Raw genomic sequence first — 25,813 nt, 5'->3', positions numbered from 1 at the left:
TTGTCATCAATTTAACTGTCTCATTGGTTCATCTATAGCAACCATAGACGTAACGACTCATTGTACAGTGAAGCATTCATCTAGTTGTACAACAAGGCTGATTGGACAACTCTGTACACTTTACTGCTATACTTGTTCAATGGTTTTAACAATAGTTGCACAAATTATTTCAAAAAAAGTCGTTACATCTGTGACCTCTACGTGTTTCTAGCTAAATCATAATCTAAAATGCGTAAGGTATCAAGCACCCTGGACCTGGAAAACTGGTGGGACTATCATTTTTGACGTCGCGACCTTCTCCCATTGTATGTCGCTCGGAAAAGATTGCAACGGGTTCTGGCTTCAATAGAAAGCGGTCGATCAGACACCGTAATCGCGGCATCTGTTACCGTGACGATCGACCAACGATTTGCGCCTCTCCTTCTTCATCCCGGGAGTTGGCTAATCGCTGGGACACGTTGTCTGCTTTCCCATTGGAACGCCTCTGTATTTTTCTACACTTCGAACCACTGACGTTCGTCGAAATTCTACTGACGGAGGAATTCTAGACGGGTACTTGATCAATCGCATTTTCCCTTTCTTTGCGACGCAACGTAGATTCCTCAAAATGTAGCTCGAAGGTACTTAAGAAGTGGTTGTATCGTCAAAATACCAAAGATGAGAACTTCGTGTTGCGTCGATCTATATTACATTAGTATGAAGAAGAACTATATAAAAACGTATTACTTACATCACTTTTATACTTACTGGACTGCAGGATGATACGAATATACAGTTTATGCAAATATAAAACGTATGCTAAACGTACAAAATGTATACACTTATGTCAAATTAAATGCGAATATTACGATATTATTTCATGAAATGTATTTCGCATACGTTTTGCATGTATGGTTTCCTCATTACCATGTACCATAAATGCGCCACAAATTGCACCAATTTTCCTATGAATTCACTTGATTCGATTTCGAATCAACCCACTGGCCACTCGGTTTTCCTTCAGCCGTCCTCCCATGTGAAATTTAATTTTTTTTCATTCCAACTTTTAACTACCGGTGAACTGTATCTGCCAGTGCCGCGAAGCAACAAAGAAAAAAAAACATCCCTTCCAGAAAAACGTATGAACAGTCGGCTCCCTTTGGAGGAACCGTCGTCCCTAACAATTCCACCAATTCCCACCCAAAAACTCGGCACCGACCGTTTCTCGAACCGGTCGCTGCGTTTTTCTGGCTCTCGTTCCGGCGCGCAACCGAGCATGCCTTTCCGACGGCAGCAGTGGTGGCTCGTCGTCGGTGAAAACGCGTGCGTGCACGTACGTGATCGTCACGTACACGTACGCCCACACGCAGAGATCCGAGCACGCTCACGGGCCCGTACTTGTACGGGACCTTTAGCGGCTCGTGAGCCGCAGTCGGGACGATCAATGACAACCCGCCTCCCCACCCCACCGCGTCTCGTGTTCACGGAAGGCACGATAAACGCTCTCTCGCTCCGGATCACGGGTCTCCGAGAGAACGTTCCCCCTCTCCCCCGACTCGACCCTGCCTACCTCGCCGCCCACCCTCCTCGCGCCGCGTCCCGCGCTCCCAGACCCCCTCAGTCGCGGTCCCGCTCCGCCAGCGTCATTCCTCGCTCTCAATCAAGATAGACGCGCGAGAGGCTTAGCACCGGGAGAGGAGGCGAGAGCGTCGGCAAAATTTCTCCGTGACTCGAGGGAGCGAACGATAGGACGGGCGAGGGCGATGCGGGGGACGGGGAAACGGACCGAAGCCACAGGCGGCGGAACCGAGAAGGGAGACTTACTGCTTCGAGTCGCGGCCTGGGACGGGGGGACGGGTTCGGTTCACTAGCGATGGGTTGATCCCTGTGCCGTTGGCGGGCTAACCCACGGGCTACAGCGCGGCAAACCCTTTCTACATGTGTGAATAATGCGATGGTCAGGATCCTTGTCAACAATTGGAATTATGGCCATTGCGATTTCAGTGGACGCGTTAAACCCCACACCGGTCCGGTGGGATTTGGAAAAATCAGGACGCCGGACCAATATCTCTAGAGACTTCGAACAATTTCCGTAGGAACCGGCGTTACACTTTACGCTCATGCTATACCGTCGCTAGATCAACAGGATTCACAACGGAAGTAAATTAATGATCAAAGCCAGACTTTTTATAGGAATTGTTTAACCTCGCTTCTCGTTTTCTTATCTTTTATTTATAGTTTGTGTATTGCGTGTATTGCTATCAGCACTTGACAGCCGAGCGTGGCGTAAACGGAACGCCGAACAAAATAGGCTTGGCATTTAACGTGTGAAAAGAATAAAATGAGTTTGTGGTTAGAGAAATTTGAAGGAGGCTTTTTGTGGGAAATGGATGCTTTCTGGTGCAAAAAGGTGTTTGTTCCACGCTGTTGAGCCACTCTTTCCGACTATTGCCTTGAGGCCTCAAACTAATATTTCGTTCTGGCCCCCATGGAGGCGTGTAACGCCCCGTTGAACGCGCGTCTAGTGCGCGCGACTTTTCGAACGATTTTAACGCTGCACGAGCGCGTGATGGCTATCTGCGGGGAAGGAAATTGGCGGTATGGTAATCGCCGGACAGCGGGGATTAATTGCTGATCTCGTTTTCTTGATTATACAGCGTTTACCGGTCGCCTCGACTGCGTTTCTTCCGAGGCGTCGTTACCGAAGCTACGCGGAAAATATAGCTTTTCATCGGAGCTGTGATCTGATCTGGAGTCTTGCACTGCTATCGAGATTGTCATTTACTTCACACCAGATGTTAGTTGCAGCTTGCAGTCTTAGAGCGACAATCTCGTTTGCATCAACTTTTTGTTCCTGTTCTCTGCGTACAGGTTGTAATAACTTATGTAAATAATGTAGAATTTCGATTACCTTCGAATTTAAGTTATAGTATTGCTACTGTTATAGTAATCAAATCGATAGGTTAAGAATCTTTAAAGGAAAAATCTTAAAGGACACACAGATAATGAAATCTTTCAAGACCTCCAGACTTGTTAACTACTCCTTATTTTTGCAAGAAACGTTCACTGCTTTGCTTTTTTAACCGAAACATGATATATTGCATCACAGAATTGAAAGGGGACCGCCTAATTACTATTTAAACGTTACATCCATCATCTTCCACGTCAGGATAAAAATGGTGCTGAGAGGCAGATCGCGTAACGCTCTCGACAACTCTTCATACGTAATCCCAATATTCAACGTGGTACTTGAAATTATCATTCGTACGCTTTGGAACGTTTTAAGACGATGGGGACATATCTGCGATGAGAATACAGTCTCAGTTGACAGGATGGAGAACTTTACCGTACATGCCAAGTTTAAACAAAGACTGAGGTTGTCAGTTGGACGATGTTCATAGTCACTTCCGTGGGAAGCGGGGCCAATCTCTCCGTTCACGTTCTCCACAGAGAACCGCCATCCTACTCGTTACTTTCAAACCTTCCTGAAACCGATACGTCGCGACTCGCAGCCATCGCTAAGGGTGGCCGGTATAGAGACGCGGCAAAACGCGGCCGAGAGAAGGAACGGCGTCGCCGAGGGAAGAGAAACGCCGCGTTGGGCAGAGCAGGCCTGGCGTACACCGTATAGTCCACGGCGTAGACAGAGAGCGGGGTTCCCCGCTTGCTGGAGTGAGAGGCCGAGCGGATGCCGGCGCAGCCTGTCTGTGCCTCTGCTTCGGAAAGTGACTAATGACTAGCCGGCCAGACCTACTCTTCTGCCACCCAACGAGAGAGAGAACGAGGAGCGTGCGCCGGCCGGTCGGGGAACAGATACCAGGAGAGGTGAGCCACTGTTATCTCCCGGCCCTTGACGACGGTCAACCGTGAAAAATGACTATCGCAGGGAAGAAATATTTTACAGAGTGCCGCGTCCGCTACGGCCAGCGTCGTTACGTGCTACAGAGAGGGATGAAATGATCGAAAGCTACACGTTAGCCCAAAAACTTGGCAGTTCTATCGCAGGTCCACCGCGTACAGGCCTACCGTATTGCCAAAAGTGGAGGAAATCTATAAACGTTACGATTGAGTTTCGAGGCCTCGATGGATATGAGGTGTATGAAGACGAAACAAATGAGGTGGAGTCCCTGGATATAAATAAATATTTAGAAGAGTCTGTTGAATTTCTATATCCTGTTGTACTTCGTATCCTTCCTGACTCATGACCATTCCTTGACCATCGTGACGCGTCGTCCCTAATCATTACTCACCCTTTAAAAATAGATAGATTATAAGGCTCGCAAAAACCTCAGAAAATGAGAATTCAGTTTTCACTGGAACAGTGCGGACCGTTACTCTACGAAATATAAATTCTTCAAATGTTTCTTTTTATTATGTTGAACATTTTCCTTGGCTCGAAATCCAACAAGTCTACAGTTGAAGAATGATACTGGAATACTTGGTTCCTCGTTATGTGCGTGTTAATATCTCAATGATAAATGTAGTAATAAAGTCTGATTAATAAAGTTCATATTTTCTGGGCCCCAGAAGCATTTGCACCTTTCCTGTGATTTTAAAAAGAAATATTGCGAGAGAGAGAGAGAGAGAGAGAGAGAGAGCATATCGAGCTCGGCGCGAATCGAATGGAAGGCGCCTGATCGATCTCCCGAGCAGTACGCGGAACTGAATCCGGATCGGATGAACGAGGGAACCGAGCAACTTTATGCTCCTGCTCTTCCTTCCGTGGGAAGCGGGGCCAATCTCTCTCTCTCTCTCTCTCTCTCTCTCTCTCTCTCTCTCTCTCTCTTTCTCTGTCCCTCTTCCCTCCCCCTGTCCCGCCCGCCCCACAGACAGCCGCCGTCGCTCGTTCTCCTCGTTACTTCCGCGCCTGGAATCCCACGCTTACGCCGCCACCGCGGACGTCAGAGGCGTAAATCCGAGAGAGCTTCCTGGGCTGCGAAGCGTCGCGGCGTCGTTAATGATAGCTCCGAGCCGCCTCTGTGCCGCGTGCGCTCTGCCCGTGGCCTGAGAACGCTCCGTAGCCTCTCGGCTCGAGCCCGCAACTCCTACAGAGATGTTCAAATACCGTTGACTTATTCCCTTCCAACCGTTTCGAAATAAATGATTCCGCACAGTTTATTTTTGTCACGGTTCAACGTTGTTTGAACAAAGAGCTGTCGAAGAGAGTCACTATCGTGAAAGTCAAAAAAGATGGGAATCTTTGCCGATCCATACCACTTATGATTTATTGACAAACGGAATCCTTTTAGTTATATTTGTTAAAAATAACACTTCTCGCTCGTGCCAACATTACTACAGTTACTACAGTAGCAACTGGAAAGCGTCTATTAATTTATCTCTTACAAAATACTGACTCTCACAGATTTACTTGAAAGTACCTCGATTCCAAAATAACCGTCTCCAAGAAACTTTCGATAGTTCTATTTTTAAGAGGTTCATCCTCTTTGGATCCGGTCTTAATTGGTCCAAAGTCGGACTGTTCCATGAACGTGGTTTACCAGACAACATATTATCGGTTATTTTTCACGGCGGCCCGTGGCTGAAATTTTTCTGCGCGAGCCGCTCGGGATCCTCCGTTCCACTTGTGACGGGAGCCGAGCCACGAGCGGCGTGAGAAATGGAGGCGGCAACTACACACAGAGATCGAAGGCCGCGTTACGTCGGACCCGTGGCCAGAGAAACGGCGGCGAGCTTGACAAAGCTACGAGATCTGGGTCGAAGCGAGCACCACGGAACCGAGGCGTTCGAAAAAAAATGCGAACGGATGTCGGGAAACTGAGCCATAGACATTTTTATTTTTCCCTATTGCGAAAAGCATTGAAGTCGAAGTAGGCGATGGTGACGTTTAAATAGTTAGAAAGTAAATTTACTGAATTATTGAATTCAGGAATATGATACTTGGAGACGGAAACCACGTCCAACACATTTTTGGTATAGAAGAAAGTTCAGGCTTATTAAACTATCGTTTAAATAGTTGAAAACTGCAATATACGATTTCACAGTTGAAAAAGAAGAGACGATGAATTTTAATTCGTACAATTAATTGGGCTATCGCGAAAACAGTGACTGCAAGAAGCACAGCGTAATTGTACTTTTGCATCTAACAATATATTTCCGTCGAGCATCCGATGTGTAGTAATTGAAAGCCCAAGCGGACCTTGAATTTCTAGTTCTATAACAACAATTAACCCGTTGTCGTCAACAGCCGCCTGAGAAGCAGCCGGAACAGTTAGGTACATTCATTAACAGTTTCGCAAACGCACAGGTATTTCCAATCGATCACTTCTGTTGAAAGTAGACTCGTAAAGTTGTAAGCTTGCCCAAAAAATATTGTAAAATATTGTAAGATATTGTAATTTATTTTTTTCACTATCAAGGGGCAATAGTGGTCAGTTCACTTGAAAGCGAGCACTACTGCACCATCGCAAGCTAAGGAGGTTAAACAAAATTCTATAGTCGATTGAAATACCGTAGCCTGATCGCGCTCGTTTCTCGTCAGCCAGCATTAACTTTCAACGTTTCCGTGACCTCGTCCCTTTTTCGCGCCCAGAGGAACGGTCCCACGGCTTTCGTCTCGCAGATTGTAAAGCCTAATCGGCCCGTGACGAAATATTCTGCCTTCCACGGCTAGAGGTTGCGGTAACCATGGGGCTTAACCGTAGGATTTCGTGTTACGTGAAAGTAGTACATCTTAAATTATCTCAACTCTCCTTAAAAAGAGTTGAATTTCCATAAATTTACTAGAAAACATAACGGATTGTACGTGAGCTTCCTGACAGTATCAGTTAGGCCCAAATTCTATGTTGCTTCGGGCCCCATGAAGGTGTACTGCGTCACTGCCAGGCTTCCTACGTGCCTATGTAATTAAACGTAATTAAGCGGCCACCTTATCCGCGGACAGCGAACGCCTTTCCCTTCTTCGCAGTCTTCTTTTTTCTCCCCTTTTCGCGGCTCGTGCGCGATTCATTTTCCTAGCAGCCGCGCCCGAGATTTCTCGCGGCTTTTCTACTTGCCCGCCAGATAAATTTCCGACCCGTAACCCCGCCGTTTCACTGGCCAGGACCGCGTGAATCCGGTGAGAAATCGTCCGCGGTCGACAGGCGAATCGCGGGAGCGGAGAACGTGCGCAGGAGACCCTGTCCATGTTACCAGAGGTACCTCCATGTTTCCCATTTTGATACGCGTGGACTGACTGCTTTGGCTTATCAGGAAATTGATATAAAATAGCTTGCAACTATGCAATCCATTGTTTTTTCGTAAGAGCTCGAGACTGATGCGAGCATTTAACGTACATGGGACTTTTCCCCTAGTGATTTATATGTATAGACGTTTGAAGTATTCGATGACTTCTATGTGTGCCCTATCTTTGTCTAATATTAGACGAATATAGCCCTCAGGGACTGTAGCACCAGCATACGCAGCTACACTACGGGTTTAGGCGATCCCGAGGTAACCGAGCTAAAGGGGGGCCAGCATGTCCCTACAAATATAAGAATTAAGAGATACTGCATACAGCACTAAGACAATGTAGAAGTTATACAAGACAAAGAAATGTTAAGAAGAAGGGAAATAATTGTATATAAGCCAAGCTAAGGCTATCTTACCCTTTAGTCCTGATAATAAACGATCTAGTCTACAAAAATAGCCAGACAAAGAGAAGCGTCATGTGTATGCTATAACCTGACAAAGTGCTGTTAGCTATAGTCTCTGAAGAATTTATCGATGAATACGGTTAGACGAGAAGGGTGACGAAGTGGCACCGAAGCCACATTTGTCTGGGTATTTGTGACTAGCAATTTAAAAACCATGATTGTATCTGAAACCCGACCGATGCGCGCTGAGCGTGTTTAGACGTGGTCAGAGTATATTCGGCGCATCGTCGGACAAATGTGCGAACTCAATATGAAGTATTTTTAGCACGGCGCGGTTTGGAAACGTTTGGTTAGCGGGAATTGGGTTCGTGGATTCGAATTATTTACTTCGATTCGATTCGGTAGTGATTTGTTCAGTTTGATTCCATTCCATGGGGAGAGCTCTCGGTTAATTCTGTTCCAAAGTAATCGAGCAATTTTGATTAGAAGGATTTCATACTATTTTTCCATCAAAGAATTCATCTTAAACTGGGTCGAGAAAATGATGGCATAAGTAAAAATATTTCACTCGATAAGATTTAAAAGTATTCAGTCCAATTAGATTCAAAATCTATTCTCGTCCACCTCGATTGCAATTAGCAGTTAATTTCATACGGTTCCACAAATAAACAGTCTCTGCCATAACCTAATTTTTAATACCCAATTTTACGGAACCGATCGTACATCCCCGCAGATCTGGTGTCTCCGTCGAATCCGCGCCAGTAACGATCGCGAAAAGCCCGATAATCGACTCAGACAAACTCACCTTGTTGTGGGGCAGCTGCGTGGGCACGTACAGCGGAGGATCCAATCCAGGACTCGTCACTGCATGACGGCCGATAATCCTGTCCGCCGGTTTCGCGTCGTATCCTTCCGGCTGGCCGATGTGGAAGCCCTTGCTCTTCACCCAGAATCGAAACTTACTGTTCTCCGCACTATTCACTTCCTCACCTCTGAGTGTTCTCAGTATACGCGCGTACTTAGTGATCGTGATCGTTTTGGTCTTTGCCAGGTCCCCGTAGGTTTTGATCACCCATGGTTGATACGCGTTAAACATCCCGTCGTTTTGGAACTTTTTGGGCAGACTCGCGCCTTCTGCTTGGCCCTTCTGCATGCCGTACTCAGCCCCGTTCACCGTAGAAGTTATCCCAGGAAAGGGCATGGGCACGCTCTTAGAGTCCATCGCGCTGCCCGCGGTCCCATTAGCGGACACGTAGCCCGAACTGAGGCTGCCGGATCCGTTCGAGCTCAACGAACCTCCGGTCATGTTGGAGATGTCCAAGTATGATACCGAAGAGCTCTTGCCGAGGTTGGTTGCGGTTCCAACAAACGTCGCCATAGACGAGGACATGTATGGTATCGGGGTGGGCATACTGAGCCCGCCGGGGCACAAACCAGCCGCCGAACCGGGAGGCATGTTCAGTCCAGCCACCGAAGCGTACGTAGACATGTCGGGCATGTTCGATGCGGTCGTCCAGGTTGGCAGGACCCCGTTGCTCTCCGCTGCTGACGCCTTCGACTGCGCATTGGACCTCGACACCGACCGGCCTTTCGACGTGGGACTGACGTCAGGGGACGACGAAGACGCGGACGCCGCCTTCGTGGCGTTGGTGGACGTCCCACGGGATTTTTTCGTAGGTGGCTCGTCCCGGGTGGTGTTCATCGAGTTCAGATTGCCGTGGGACGGACTGTTGTTGTTCTCAGACCTGGAACGCTTGCTGGACACGCTGGATTGACCCGACGGGGTTGGTGAATTGTTCACCTGCACTCTGCGACGGAGACCCATTGTCGCGCTGGCCATTATTCCTGGCTATATTTAGGACGGGCGCTGCTAGCCGGTTTCTCTGTCGATCGATTTCACCACTGTCACTAGTTCACCGACTGAATCGTCGTCGATCACCGAAACCGTCGACCACCGACAGCATTATCCTGGCAACGTGTACACACACACACATACACACACCGAGAGGAATACCCGGCAGACACTGAGGCACACACACTGATGCTCCCAGGTTCCCGATGCTCCGACGGGGCTGTCGTCGTAGTCGCTTCCGGGTTGAAGACGGAAAATCAGCCAACTCTCGCGGAGGAGTCTGCAAAAGAAAAAAGACCAGAGGGATGTGACAAGTGGGATTAGCTATGCGCGATTAAGCGGCGGAAACGTTTAAACGAGGGCGCCGCTAATGGACTAGCCGCCAAGTAGGTGGAAACCGTGGCGCAAGCGGGAGGAGGAGGAGCTGGATAATACGTAGCTGAAATTCACCTACGAAATTGGTTTCTCGTGCTTGCACACGACCGCCTTTCTACGCCTGGGAGAATTCTTTCCGCGTGAAATGACGTGCTCGAGCGGGACACGCGTTACGCAATTTCATTTGGTGGGGGAAAGGTTCGGTGGTCCGAGGAGGATCGGTCAAGTCAAGGTAGCAGGACCAGTTATGATTAGGATTCTAGACAAAGTCAGAAGCATCTTTGCAGTGGAATATTCGTATGGTTTATTACAAAACGAAGTGAAACAGCCTGATCAAGAAACAATGAAAGAAGAAAGAAAAACTTCGTGAACTCATGTCGAATTTACACTATGGTGACAGTATTCTTGATTGATAATAGCCTAATACAAATCTAAGTGGCAGATGCAAAGAGAAGTTTCGTAAGGAGCTTTCAACAGTTGCTCCCAGATCCTTTCAGCAACATGTCTGAACATTAGCTGAACCTACAAGTGAACTGGTGATTAATCCACCAAAGTTCCTCGGACAATTTGTCGACCTCTCCAGCTGGTCACTACTCGACTCAAAATAGAAAAATAAGTATAATCCCAGCAATTATCTTCCAACCAGAACACAGATTAGGCCCAGCTATTCTTATTCAGCAGTGAAATATCAGATCGAACTAATTTTCGGTTCGTTCAAGGAGCGTTTCGTAAAAGTGCAATTCCAGTGATCGTCCCAGACACGTATGATCGAGTCAGGGTCGGGGAGGGGAGAAGGAGGAGGACTGTAATCGCGGACCGCGCGTTTACCCGCGACCACAGTTACAAATTTCCCCGTCAGCCGAGTATTCGAGCCCGTGCATGCGCGCCGCTAATGGATTTTCGTAAGACAGGTGTTAGAACGGTGGCGCGACATAGATGGTATGCAATTAGACACGAGCGGGACTCGGACGTCGCGGTGAATTAGGAAACCAGTTATTTAACCATCCACGAACTTCCTTCGCGTATGTCGAGTGCTCGCCGTTTTGAAGTATCGTCTGAAAAAACGGTATGGTCACATGGCGTTTCGAAAATTATTTGGTATAGGAAGATGGAAATATTATGGTTGAATCAATATGTATTAAGAATCATCGGCAAAAAGGAAACCTTCCACTTATGAGAACTATTTCAATACTAACGCAAAAAATATTTCGTCGGAGCAAATCATGAGTTTCAGAGAGCGCACCACGTGTCCCTTAATTGTATTAAACGATTTTTCCGGCGACAGAACTCGCTAACGAAAAAGAACGAACGTGCTGGAACACGAAAATGGCGAAACGAACTTTCAGCTTCCCCTCGGAATATCCCCGCGGGTGGACTCCCTCTACCGTTACGCCCCATGATTCCAGCCCTATCTGAGATCAAACTAACCCCCGCCTGTTATGATCGAGACTAGACCCTCTCTGATCGGGGGATGGATCCGTCGAACACATTGAGGGCGTTCATAACCTCTGCGTTAAATTCTGCGATGCACAGTGTGGCATACTTAATGGTGTTTCAGATAAAACGTCTGAGATTTCCATAATTTCAGCGGGTACCTAACGTGCAAATTTCAAGATTAGTGTAAATAATAGTGTAAATATCATTGGTGGTGATGTTTGGTTGAAAGAAATATTGTTTGTGTGTTTTTATTGATGAGTAATTTTTAAACGCGACGTAATACGTCCACCCTAATCTACACATGGCTTCTCATTTGCAAACACTGAGTCATTCTCGACTGCAAACACTGCGCCATTTGTAGACTGCGGAATCCTGCGTCATCTTAACCTTGATCTATCCTTCCTGGGCGAACCCTGATATTTTGAATAATTTCCCATGCAATGAAATTATTTGTAATCTGTGCACTTCTTGATACCGCATAATCCAACGTCAAAGGCGAAGTAACACGTTCAAGCGGTGTCTGAAATATTGCCTACCGACAAAGTAGTTCTCAGAACAGCCGGCCCGTGCAACGGAACCACATTTCGCTCTCATTATTATCGCCGATACGACAGCCGTAACGAACGGACATATACACAGATAAGCAGTGTCAGATAATCTCAAAGTAAACCCAAGACCGAATACTAATTCAATAAGGCCGATCGAACTATCCGCGGCGATAGCACGGATCGTATAATGAACTCGCCGCAACGTATCCGCGCTCCCTCAGATAACAGAAACTGAGCTCGTGGGACAACGATACGCGTACCCGCCTCGCTTTTACGTGACGCAGATTTCACAAAGAGACTCTGCCAAAACTCTAATCGCAAGCACAGAAACGAGAGATCGTTGTTACTTGAAATCAATTTTTAAAACAGACTCCTATAACGATAGTACCGTGGATGCTCCGAGGTGAAGCCCATGTTCTGCAGACATTTTGATTGCTTCTGAGTTCTTTTCGAGACGTTTCATAAGCACAGTTCAAGTACTTTAAAAGAATATCAGTTAAAGCTAGTCCCCAACAATTTGTCAGAAAATTCTTTGAATCCAAACATATCTCAGAGGCTACAAAATTCAGACATTTGCCAGCTTTCTATAAAAGGCGTGCAATCCTAGCTTTGAATTAGCTTCGAACCTCCTGATCTTTCCACATCGTCTACGCTCAGACGCAATTCCAGCACGAAAGGGACATTTATTCGCGCTGAACGCTGGCGAGAGAGGAAATGAAAAACGAAAGCGCGATACAAGCGACTTGGCCGTGGACGATTTTCGAAGCTCGTCGCCAGTTACGAGGGATTAGAATCCAAGGAAACGATAACGAAGCAAGTCCAAGAAGGGAACCGATGGAATGAGGCCGATAGCCTCGACGCAATATAACCGCGCTCCTTTAGGTGGCAGAAACGAGGTCTTTAGCGCGGCGGCTTAAGACGCCGCACAGCTTACTGTAAATTATCTTCTGCGTCGTTATCAAAGATTGCGCGCGCGACCGAGAATGAAAATTGAGGGAAAATCGTTGCGGCTCGAGGCCTCGCGTCCACTTCTATTGCAAATCTTGGAGACAATCGACTCCATTTCCGTTCTCGCAATCTATGATTGCGATGTGTCAGGATAACATCTGTGCTACGCCTATGTTAGATCCGCGCTGAATCTATGCGGCATCTGGTTTACATTTACGTCAGGTCTGGATGAGCTCGGGGCTTATGATTGTATCTACGATAGATCTGTTATGGTTAAGGAATCTGGTGCATTTTAAGCCTATTGTAGGTCTGAGTGCTCTGAGGTATCAAGAGGAGTTTAGAAAGTACTTAAAATCTCACAAATGGCAGTTGCCGAAGGCTTGATCTTTCATAAACTAAGGTTGTCATTGTTAGATGAGGAAAGAACAATGGCAAGATCGTCAGAGAAAGAACTGGCCATGGTGGTAGCCTTGGTACCCTTCAAGATAATCAGATACTTCTAATCAGAGGCCTGTCTAGGAAAAACTAGAACTCTGAAATGACCTCGCATGCCGCAGAATTCAGATGTCGCGTAGGAATGAACGGAGGAATGCCATCGCTATAGAGCAGTGTGAGCTATCGCCGCAGGTAAAATTGGACCGTTCCAACAAGCCAAGCGATGAGTACTTGATGACGTTAATGACGCCAGGCTGAGAAAATTGATGGCGAGAGCTTGCATTAGTTTTCCTGAAAATTGAACCTGCCGCGCAGATACAAGCTTTCTTGTCCTAAATACACGTTTTCCACGAAACGTCACTTGTACCACGTTCTTACGCAAGTGCCAATTTTCCTGTAACTATACGTGACACGTTTGATTTTCACTCGAGACAAAAGTTTGGTTAATTTTTCTCAGATGGCGAGTCTCATCGATTTTGACGAAACTCCTAGCGATCCTTCAGGTTCCTCCAAGTCCCTTCAATTTATCTCTACCTTGAGGTACGAGAATTTTTCCGACGACACGTCTCGACTCGTTTTCTCCTCAACCGAGTTTGATCAATTTTCACAGCAACTTTATCCTCGAACGGAATTCCTACCTATTTCTTCGAGACCACCCGTTTAATTTTCCTGGGAAATCTCTCGTCAGCTTTTACATTAATGGCAAGTCTACTTATGTGTGTGAATGAATTTCTCGTTCAGAATTGAGGGACTGACAAATAGTGAGTAAGTCAGCCTTTCCTGGTATGGTTCCAGTTTTGTCGGGTTAACTGGCACAGTAGTGGGTTAACAAATGATTAAAGTAACTACCAGAAACATCCATTACTTTTAATTGATAAACTTCTCCTGTCCAACCTGTCTGCCTACGCAAACATCTCAAACGCTATCAATTTACACGAGCCAACGCGTCTCAAGTTTTTCCACGACAAGTTTCAGTGGCTCGACGACGAAAACTCCCGAGCAATTTTCTTCGTCGACCGCGACCAGCACACGGCGGCCTCAATGCGCAATCGATTACCATGGTCGAACCTCGTGGCAACCGATACCGGATACAATAACCCGAGTGCAATAGCGGCCGCGCTCCTTTAGGTGTCAGAAACGGGGTCCTCTGGTCGGCCGCGTCCCGGCTTAAAGCTGCACACAAGTCACGTACAGGCATGGGACCACCAAGTATTATGGCGCGTCCTCTGGCTTGGCCAACCCTCTCCCTAACCTTCTCTGCAGGCCCGCCGTACACACATTACCGAGCGGCGTATAATGTGGGCGCCGCTTGCACACTGAGCGGGCCGGTGTCACGCTACGTGCTTCCTGCCCGCAGGCCGTGGTGTGACAAAAGGCCTTATGTCCGCCCGCTCGTGGAACACTCGTGATCGCAATGTGTAATCAAGCTCGCATGGCCACTGTATTACCACGTACACCTACCGTGGCCCGCGGGCATCCTGTACGTGCACGAGCCACACGCGCGCGCGGGCCATCGCCAGCCGCTTCCCTTGCAGGACACGGCCCCCCCTCCCCTTTCCACGATCGGTTTCGCAAGGCAGGCCATCGGCGCCCACTTTTCTACTCGATTCGTCTCGCCCGCTCCACGCGCGCACGGATCCCAACGGAACCTCTCCTCCGCTCGTGTCTCCGGGGAGCAGAGAATTTTTAACACTTTGACGGCCAGTAGAAACCTAGCCCGGATTGTTTCCTTTACGGGGCTTCTTCGGGACAGATATGTTTAAGGACTGGCAGCAAACCTTGCGTTTAAAATGAAGGTGATTGTGTTTGGCTCGCGTAGGTCCGGATCATAGACGTTTATGGTCCGGACACAACCCGTGGACATAGCTCAACGAGAATGCATGGGGTAGTGGGCAGTGAAAGTATGAATATTTAAGTTACTTCTGAAGATAACTTGAAGTAAGGTTGAAACGTCGCGTAATAATAGTAATGCAAAAGGGATGGAAACTTTGTACCATCCGAATTGAGATAGTGTTGCCATAACTAAAATCCTAAAGGCAAAGAATCAAACGATATTACTAAACAAAGTGAAAGTTAATTTAATTTTCAATGGTCTGTTCCCAATGAAACACAAACAGAGAAGGAGGCAGAAAGTCACGGACGAAAAAGGCCTGTCGTGCTGGACGTAGCAGTTGGCGCGCGTTGCACTTTTGACAGTTGTCGAGCCGCGTTGGGACCCAGCCTGCCTCAAGTAACGTGTTTACCTAGAGTCTAGGTCCTAGACTATTGATCAAAGCGAACGAGATCTTTGTTCGGCGGAGGTGTGCGGGCGCTGGAAAACTTCGGGCCAGGGAGTGACGGGAATTTTTGTCGATTTCCACGCGGATAGGTTCGGATGCTCGAGGTAGCTCGAGCACAGTAGCTATAGAAAACTTGCAGGACCCCGACTCGACAACCTAACGACAGGCTCCACGACTCAGTCAAATTTTTCTATATCCTAAGTAAAGATTTGTCTGGGTCAAAGTTATGCAAAATTTGGAAATTTATGAATAATGAAATGCATGAAAAATTTCTAAAATATTTGGAAATTCATACACTTTATAAATTCATAAAAGTTGCATCAGAAAGTCGATAACAAATTTCTGAAAAAGCGAAAAAATGGTAGAAAGTCATGATTTTTATATGTCTATAACAAATGCATGAATAAAAATACGTATTCTTTCCAACCAAAAACCAAATGTATTCGTAACTCTAACGAATATCTAGCGAAGAAAGCACCTTTTACACTAGAATGACCATCTACACTAGAACTACTGCGTCTTTGAAAGTAGATGAAGAAGTAAATTAATTCACCAGTATAATTAGTTCCCTATTTCAGTATTCGCAACCAACAATCATTTCTGAGGCATCGTTAATAATTGAGTAAATTTAAAAAGGAGTTCAAAATATATTGGTTCAACTTGACTACGGCTCGATAATTCTAATGCTAATTCCTCGTGAAATCGTCGAATCTCTAACGGCACGGCGCATAGAAAAGTCGACGCAGACAATTTCTGCACCAGTCGAGTCTAATCCGCCGCGAACATCCGCCTTTCGTGATACCCGTTAGACCGAGGAGAAAACGTCGAAGACTTCGGTCCCGAGTGGCGGTAAGTTGAATTCCCAAACGGGCGGGTGTGGCGACCGCCCCGCAACGGGCACCGAAACGGATGCCGCTATCTCCACACCACCCCAACTGCCCCGTCGTTCCTGTGAGTCCGTTTTCAACTTTTTCCATTCATTTTTCTTTCTCTTTCTTCCACCGACCGCGAGGAACGATTTTTTATTCCAAGGAAACGTTTCGCGATATGGAGCGTTTCCGAAACACGAGAAATCCCAAAGAGAACGTGTTCCCTAGTAAAAATATCGTGTTGAGAAATATCGAGAAAAACAGACGGAATTGTATTAGATTAACAGACGACGAATAAAAACTTGGTGGTGTATTCGCAACGATTATCATACGAATGGCACATCAAAGATCGTTAATTATGTAAACTCTGTGCCCAGGTAAGAATTTTGCCCGCCTTTATGGAGATTCTCTCGCAACAGAGATCTCTAAAAGAAAATCGACGCGAATTTGTTGGAAATTAGATTGAATCGATCGAATTCATCGTCGAAGCATCACGGAAAATCCTGGGAAAGTGTCTGATCGATCGCGAGAGTCGAGCGTGACTAAATCGCTCGAAGCACTGTCACCGAACATCACAAAGAGAATTCCATGATTTCCAAGTCCGAAATCGGCTGACAGGCATACTTCGACTCGCGAAAGCGTAACACTGGCGTCCTGTCGGCGTCGATCGAACACTTTACCAGTCCGCTCCGGGACACTTTTTTATTGAAACAATATATTTTTCGGATTCCAAAGCAATTGGAACCTCGACACTCGACACTGAGAACGAATTCGAACGACGACGCGAATTAAAAAACGCATGAAAGGAATCGGAGTGCAATATCGGCGACGGCAAGGAGAAATCGTCGATCTCCGTATTCATGGAATGTTGACGATTCCGCGAGCTTCAACGAGCCGTAAAACGCATCGAAAAAAAAGCGCAGCCGCGGTAACGCACGTACAATTACCGCCGCCTTTTGAAACGCGGTGTTATCGGCGGGACGTTTGTCAGCGCAGTCTTCAAAGACAAAAAAAGGAGACACTCACTGTTTGCAGTCGTCGCGACGATTTCAGACTTTGTCACAATAAGAAGAGGAAATCCAACGTTTGCACGAGACGAAGAAAAAAAAAACAAACGCGCACCAAGTCCAGAGGATAAAAAGAACGTGAACACTAACTCGCATAAGCACGAATACTATTACCGACCTGTAGAAGAGCACGGTAGCCAGCAGAATTCTGAATCCTCACGTATCCAGCGTGACGATCCGTGCGTGCCGCGTGTCCACGTTCCGAAAGTGTCACCTCCCTCTCCCAGTCGGCTTCAGGAGACGTGCACGAAGATCCGTGAAAGGAGGAAGAAGAGGCGAGAGATCGGGCGAGCCAGTCGCGGTCGGACGATGTCGGTGGCGCGCACTGCTACTCCGTTTCCCTCTCTGTCTTCCCTCCCAACTCTTTCGTCTTCCTTTTCCTTTTCTTCTCGTTCCCTCTCGAAAACCACCAGCTAGCCGCGCGCACGTTCGACGTCGCGCGGCGGCAACGAGCCGAGTATAGGAAGAGAGCAGCACGACGTGTCCGCGCGAGACGCAAAGGAAAGAGCGCGGGCGCTCCCGTGGAACGAAGGAGGAAGAGGGAGAGCAGGAGCAGATGCCGAAGGAGCCAGCGCGGGAGGGTGGGAGGGAAACCGAGCGGCGGCGGCGGCGGCGGCAGACTCGGTTGACTCGGTGGCCGAGCGGTATCTCACCCGCGAAAAGCGTCCCGCGATCAGGTGACAGCGGGAGTACACACCGGCGCTACCCGTGGAGCGAGAGAGAACGACTGGGAACGAAAGGAGCCGAGCGAACGGGACAGAACGGTGGTGGGGGGCGCGTGGTGGGACGGCGGGAGTTAAACACGCCGACGGAACGAAGAGGGAGCGCCTTGGCGCGAGAAGGAGGCAAGGCGTATGACTGACGGCGAAGAGAAGCACCGAGAAACTGCCCAAAGAAAAAGAAGAGGAAGGCGGACGGTGAGGAACGAAGAGGAACTAGCGTAACGGAGACGAGACAGCGAGGAAGATACGAAGTCGGTGTGCAGCAGGGTACCCGTAGGGGTGGAAACGCGCGCGCGCGCCTCTTTCTCGAAGGGGGACGTCGAGGGAGAGAAGGGCTCCCTGATCGCTTCTGAGTGCAAACGGTTCGGCGTGCGGTGGGACACTGGCAAGCGGGCTGAAACTGCTGTGGATAGCGGGTGGCGAGCGGTGCGATACTCCACGGGACGGGACGGGCCGAGAGCCGGGCCGGGACCCCCATCCACGGACGCACACAAGCGTGTCGCCCCTCGCGCGGCGACTCGACGCGCCACGCAGAGAGCGGGCCGCACACAGTCGTGGCCTCGCACGGACAGTGAGTCAGGCAGGCAGGCAGCCAGGCAGGCAGGCAGGCAGGCAGGCAGGCAGGCGAGCGAGGCAGCGCGTACGAGCCACGACACGTTACTACGCCAACGGCGCTGCCTGCCCTCGGCTGGATTCGGTCTCGCTCGGGCGGCGTTGGTCTGACTTTGTCGTCTTCGTCGGCCCGACGCTCTCCGTCCTCGTCGGACTCTAGTAACTCGTCTTTCGGCGCGATTCTCTCTCGTTTCCATCCCCCCTCGTCTCGTCTTTCTCCTCACCCCACCTCACAGCCGATGCTCCCTTCCGCAAGCTCGCTCCGTCTCTTTTTCTCCTCTCTTCTTCTCTTGCTCTCGGATTCTCGCCTATCGTCTCTCTCTGGCACGCTTCCCGTCTCACTCGGACCGTGTGCACCGCTCCCTCGGTCTCTTTTTCCGAGCGTCGGCTTCTCTTTGTCGATGCGTCCTCGTCTCGCCGCGTCCCTCTCCGTTAGACTCTCCGTCACTTCTCGTTGCGCCGTTCTCGCGTTCTCTTCGGTTTCCCGCCGTCCTTCTTCGACCCTGTCGGTAGTCTCCGTCCAGCGCGCGCGCGAGCGAGCGCGCCCACACCGGAGCGGTAGCATATCGTAGGTCTGCCTGCCTACCGGAACTTTTCAGACACCGTCGAACGCGCGCGCGAGAGAAAGAGAGAGGAAGAGAGAAAAAGAGTGGAAAAAAGGGGCTGAGAGAAGAACGACGGAGCGACGTAGGAGCGAGAGGGAGCTGGCGATGCGACCGCGGGGATGTAACGGGTGTGGATGGAACGTCGGCGCGACGACTGGACTTGTTCACGAATTTTTTCGGATACCCGAGGTGGAAATTGCTTCCAGAGAAATTGGATTTCACGATAATGGCGCGAATCGGTTGCGGAGATTTTCAGGAAACCAAAACACCGGGAAAGGAGCACAGAGGCCCGCCTCACGCTCGATTCGTCCCGGTATCGGCGGCAGTTGTAAGTTTCTTGATACACGCGAGAACTCGTGCACGTAAACTCCGCTCTTCCGAATTTACGGATATCTGGGGACCGTCGTAGCGGAATGGAATTAAATTTTTCGTGTAACTTTAATGCCACCCAGGCATGCCTGCTGGGATGTCTTGCTGTTGGCGTTGAAATTGATGCAAGTGTAGAAAATTCTTTTTGTGACTCTGAATGTCTTTATAGAGGTTCTGTTGAGCTTCCAGCTAGACTCAACACCCGAGCAGTAAACTGTCACTTCTTCAAGCAGATTTATGTAATATTTTCGTCATTGGCTGGCCTTTCGAGGTACAAATCACCGCTAGTTGCGATCGTATTCAGACTTGGAAGGAACATCGCCCAATTAGCAACGTACTATTTTGATCGAACTTGGCACACTGGGTACTGGAAAATGCTAGGCATCGAAAGTGTACATGTCTATTGTTTAATACTTCATATGAGTGCCAAGTTTTGTAAAAACTGGAAGTTCTAAATTGGATGATGTCGCTTGTTAAGGTAACTTGGGGTGGGTGTGTCCTTTGACACAGAGAATCTAGGTACTGGATAAGCGTTTTTCTAGCGCGGTCGGGCGGAAACAATGGCGACCAATGGATGTTAACAAGTATTAACGCCTACGCTTCATGTTTACACTGCGGTTACGAAGGCCGCCAGAGTCAAAGTTATTTGGTCCTAATGCCTATCCCCAACTACTTCAACTTCCCTAACAAGAACGGGAACGCCAAAACCGTTGATCCCCAAGCTTTGCCAGGCGATGGTACGAGACGATAAAGAATAATCGTCCAACTGTCGGGTCTAGGCGGACGGTTCGGTCAGCGCAAAACGCGCGGAAGCTCCAGCCGCTTTCGTCGCGGCGCTTCCGATCGGGGGCAAGGTGCTCTCAGCTATTCCAACAAAGTATTCCGCACAGTGCCGCGGGCGCAGTCGCTGAGTCTCCGAAGTTGCCTTAATCTCGATCCGCCTCTCTCACCCCGCGTCACTGGTAACGACAGACTTTGAGGGTGACTTTGCGTTTGTGGAGAGAGAGACTGCGAGGGCACTATTGAGACTGGCCGCGGCACGGAGGGGGACAGGTATAATCCGCGCGAAGAAAGAACGCGAGGGAGAGAAAGCGAGGAAAGGAAGGCGACGTCGGAGGGAGAAACGGGAATACCTGAGCACAAAGGCGCGCTCGAAATGGCAAAACGCAGGCGTCCACGGACGGACGAATACGTGGGACTCTCCGTAGCCTGGACCCGCATCTCGCGACAACCAGGCGTCCCTTAACGCTCGACGCCGCTCGTCCCAGACGGCAAACGCATTCGTTTCGGGTTACGGAGTGATTGTCGCCTATGAAAGCCGGCCGATCTGTCCGCAGAAGGTTGCGGGGGAAGAGAACAAGCCGGGGAGATGAACACAGTGGGAGGGCGGTACCCCTTAACACCGGGCACGAGGCAAAAAGGGGTCCAGCTGCGCTGCATCCTTGTCCGGGCTGCTCCGAAGGGGGTCCCAGAGATTATTAAAATGCCGGAGGGGTGGGGTAGCGTTCTACTGTTACCGGGGCAGCATAGCCACGAAACCGGTAACCCCCCTCGCTTCCCCGCGGCTCTTTCCGTCTCCCTTCGGCAGGCTGATTCGGTATTCAAGTTTGAGTCGCGGTGCATGGGCCGCTGCATAAAATTCGAACTTCCTCTGGCCCCTCCCCCACAATGATACCAATCAACTCTGAGCCACTGAGCCTACCAATCAGGAAGGCTTTGATGCGTGGCGACAAAAATTTTCGGGGCTAATTCTACCAAGTGTCCGAACAGCACGAGGTGCTGGAGAGTCAGAAAGCGGCTTTGAATGCTTAACGCCTCGGTGCAAATGAATTGGCAGTCACTATTTTGTAACTTATAAGCGGTTACCTGCTCTTTAAATTTTTCGAGACTCTTAGACGCAAACAATGAAATATTGACAAAAAAAAATATTGATTCGTTAAAACTACCTCCGACGAATCATGTAGACATCGAAGATTTGACGCAATTGCGTACGACCCCTGTCATCGTTTAACGACCTAAACGACCGAAGCTTAGGACCTTCCGACACCTTGTAGCTCCTTGGACACCTTGCACTCACCGACACAAAGAATCTACAAGCGCTCGCAGTCCGTCCCCTCGGAACTAGTTACCTGCGAGCTTTAAAGATCCTAATACTTTGTTTAGGGTGGACCCATTGTCGAGGACAGTGCGCTAAATGAGTCTATTACACGAGGACTCGACTGGGTGCCAAAAAAGTATTGCCTCGAGCAATTTTTTTAGCGTCTACGTGCAAGGTGCCCCATTCTAAACTTGCTGGGCTAGTGTGTGTTAGCTCTATGTGTTAACACTTTACCCGGGAGTATATTTAATAGCTGCCTAGGCTCAGTGCCTGCCAACTGGAGTCTTAATTGTGCAACTGAAGTGTTAATTGTGCAACTATTCAACAATTTAGAACATTGCAAGAAATTAATACAAGACCCAATCGAATTCGTGTGCAAGTGGACTGCCAGGTGGAGTGTCAACCTAGGGTTCGTGTTTTAAAATAATTGTTAAGATACTCACACAAGGGTCGTTCGTCTAAGGAAGTCTGAAGATCCAGGCCGTCCAAGTCGTCTAATCAGCTTCAGTGTCCTTCGAAGGTGAACAGCTCTATCTGCAGCAAAAGAGAAATCATCGTCAACCGACTGTCATCTTTATGATGTGGACTAGATTATCAAGTTTCGATGTCATCAGTTTCTTGATGGATTACGACTCAACCCTAAAGAAAACACCGGACACAAGGCTTCCGAGTCTGCTAGTTTTCGCCTGCTCCCAATTTTAGATCCTCTCTCTTACCTTCGATCCAGGAACCGCTTACTCACGGGCCAGGCGCGCATAATCGCGCGGAAACGTTCCACAAACAGCTACGCCCCGGGGTCCATAGATTCCCGCCGAGTTTGTCCCGGATATCGTCTAGGCCAGCTGCGGGGAGGATCGTCGGCAACGTCCCGTCACTAATTACATTCTCCTCGCGCAATCACGGCCGCGTGTACACTTACAGGCGTCCCGTTCCGTCTCTCTGGCCCGCGTCCAATTCCCCGCTGGATCAGAAGCTCCTTGGCTATCGTCGAGTCCTCTCCTTCACGCTCGCGTTCTTTCTCGAAAGCGGTCTCCCCCGCTACCTGTTCTCTCCGGCTCTTGCTCGAGATGCCCGGGCACGTAAGCCTGCACGCGTGCGAACGACTCCAGACCTGGAAATCCTGAAACACCTTGGTCCCACAGGTTATTGAGGTGTCTCGCTGCGGGACGAGCAAGGACGATGTGATTGGTGTTTTTTTGCAACGGAGGTGCACGAGCAGCTTCCAGCTTAGAAAGCTACTGGTCAGCTTGAGACAGAGGGAAAGTCTCTTGGAAGGAGAATTACAATCTCAAGGATAGAACAAATTAATATCTACCAGTAACAATGGAGAATGTAGTTACTTGGAGGAAAATTATGAACTATGTAGAAACTATGTAGAAACTATGTAGAATTATGTAGAAATACTTATGTACACTTTATACAGAGATACCTACCATGATGAATCTCAATAATTAATGAATATATACACACTATATCTATCATATTTTCTGAAACATAAATACTTAAACAATTTATATACAGTCGAAATATATAAAGTTGTCAAGGAAACTTAACAATTATTATCACAGACTAGTCACCCAGCTTAGATGTGTCAGGAAGAAATAGAACTAATTTCGTGTAAAATTCACCTGTCAACCCAATCAATCTCGCAGTCGATACTGGGATAACAAAAAAAAAAAAAAAAATACAAAAACCGTGTATCGACTTCCATTAAAAGGGAAACTGTAATATCCGTAGCGTCGAAAGCGATAAAATTTTATCAGCGTCGGAGTGCGTCGTACACGCGAGCACGCAAAAATCCATACACGCGGCCAACCCCCTAACACACCCTCGCATTACGGGGTGAGATCTGTAAAAGTTGAAACACTCGGGCAGGGAAGCGTCGCGCGTTTATCCGCACGATTGCGCGCAGATATCGAGCCGTGGCGATATCTTCTCGAGTCGTTTCCGGTATCGGAAACTTTCCAAGGAACGATGCAAAGAGGGAAAGGAGCGATTATCCTTGGACAGGATATCCAACCTTCGCGATAGAACGTAGAATCTCTTCACTGGCGAATTTCGCACTGGGGAACTATCGCGTGAGAAAATTCTAGAATTCTTGAGAGAATCGGTTTCAATTCTGGAATTCTTGGTGGGAGTGGGGAATTTTTGAATTCTTGAGCGAATGGGACGAGCATTTGTTCGTAAAAAATGCAAGAATTTCTGGATGTTTTAGCGAATCAGAGAAGAACTCTAAAACTTTCGATGAATTAGAAAAGAGCTATTGAATTCTTAACCAAACTAGAAGAGAATGTTTGTATTTGTAGCTCCTTTTTTTGATAACTACCATTTCAAATTTTATTCTCAGATCATTACATGTCATTTTTTTGTTAGCGATACGTATGGAATCAGAGTCGATTTACGAAAGTCCTGATAAAGTAGTTTTTCGACGATTTTCATGAAAGTTTCGAGGAACAAAGTTCGAAATTACGTCGACACTGGCGAATCGATGCTCTTGGAGTGCCAGACCAGGCCAGACAAGGAAGAAGAATGGTGCCGCGTTAACGACGAGAAATTCGCGCCAGCGAGATATCGTGAACGCTCGGTGCTGGGCAGAGATGGGCAAAATTAAAAAGGAATAAAAAATTCCGGGGTAACTAAAATTCTAAAATGTAAAAAGAAGTATCGAGTAACGCAAAGTCTGAAAAAATGTTGAGTAACGAACATTTTGAAAAAAATACAAAATTTGGTACGACAAAAATGAACGAAGAATGTAGGATTTCGAGTAACGAGTTTTTGAAAAAACTGAGGAAAAGGAAATTTCAGGATGAAAGGTAAATATACGTTCAACCAAATGAAGGTTGCGAATAAATCAATGTACCTCGGATTTTATTCGTCATCCACTGTTCGAATAAAATGTTGCCCACCTCTTGGAGTCTTCGGCAAGTATGGCCGGTTGGAAAACTCCGTAGCGGGAAACGGGTGGACCGTGAATAAAGCGAAAAATCAGTGAGCCGCGAACAGGGTGACGTATAGCTCAAGAGCCACCGCTAACTGCTCAACGTATAACCGAACTAATTACGTTAAGATGGATTACTCGTGGGAGGGGAGCATATTTCAGTCGAACGAATTGGCTTAAAGGAAACGGAGGCGCGCTTTAAAGCTGATGTGCGCGTCGGGGTCCGCGCGACCGCGACGGCCGCTTAATAAATTGCTAATGCTAATAACGAAGAAGGGCTAATTACGGCCGCGGAAAAAGACGGAGGGGATGATCCACGCGGCGGGCAAACACGGCTGGGCAATTAGTTGAGCGACAGAAACGAATGAACGGACCATGAAACTCGCCGTTTATAGGTGTAAATTAAGCGAACCGTTTGGGGAGAGCGAGGATCAGCCCGGAGACGAGGCCAGACATTGAATTCACGCGACGCGATGGAACAGTAAAGCTATCGGTGAAATGCGTGATGGGATACTTGGAATTGTGTTGAGATAAGTGAGAAGTTTTAGGGGCTTTGAGCAAAGCTCAGTTGGCTGATAGGACGGTGTCAAAATTGTAAAGTTCGCGTGTGTTGTGGAATTGGGTGTACAGTTGAAGAAAGAAATGTGACAGTAGCTGAATAATTCTTCAAATTTTATCCTGGATCGCTGATTAAGTTGTGAAGAGTGTGAGGAAGAAATGTAAAAGATCCTAAGGTACTCGAGCTATACGTGGGCCAGTGGACCCAAAGACATGTAAAGAAATGTAATGTAGGAAGTTAAGAAATAATGTAAAGCATGGCAATGTAAAAAGTTAAAGATATGTACAAAACTGGTGAAGTGTAACAAGCAAGACTGGACCAATAGGTGCTATTGTCAATGTAAAACAGATTATGGACAAAGAAAAGTAAGTGATATGTACAGTATTTTAGTAATTACCACGTGCAATATGTACATTTTTATATACAATATATAATATAAGAGTATGTTACATTTTTGTACAATATGTATAAAAAGAAAATGTACAAAAGTAAAGAGATATGTAGGAAAATGTTGTGTAGGTGCACTTTG

At 47.9% G+C, this 25,813-nt stretch overlaps 1 protein-coding gene across 3 annotated transcripts in view; it reads right to left on the bottom strand.

The window, feature by feature from the left end:
* Positions 1 to 22,812, bottom strand: part of LOC128878360 (uncharacterized) — a 59,362-nt gene extending 36,550 nt beyond the window's left edge. The window contains exons 1-3 of one of the 3 annotated variants that reach the window (XM_054126497.1): positions 22,707 to 22,812; positions 22,231 to 22,321; positions 8,377 to 9,703 (exon numbers count right to left, since the gene is read on the bottom strand). In XM_054126497.1, the coding sequence (XP_053982472.1) occupies positions 8,377 to 9,411 (1,035 nt within the window). In that variant the 5' untranslated portion in view covers positions 9,412 to 9,703; positions 22,231 to 22,321; positions 22,707 to 22,812. Of the gene's footprint in view, positions 1 to 8,376; positions 9,704 to 17,340; positions 18,942 to 22,230; positions 22,322 to 22,706 lie in introns of those variants that run through there. The other 2 variants (XM_054126496.1, XM_054126494.1) reach the window with 2 other exon arrangements.
* Between the last annotated feature and the right edge of the window lie 3,001 nt (positions 22,813 to 25,813).

The sequence above is a fragment of the Hylaeus volcanicus genome, chromosome 6, assembly GCF_026283585.1.
Source record: "Hylaeus volcanicus isolate JK05 chromosome 6, UHH_iyHylVolc1.0_haploid, whole genome shotgun sequence".
Classification (NCBI taxonomy): domain Eukaryota; kingdom Metazoa; phylum Arthropoda; class Insecta; order Hymenoptera; family Colletidae; genus Hylaeus; species Hylaeus volcanicus.
This window is presented reverse-complemented; position numbering and strand designations above follow the sequence as displayed.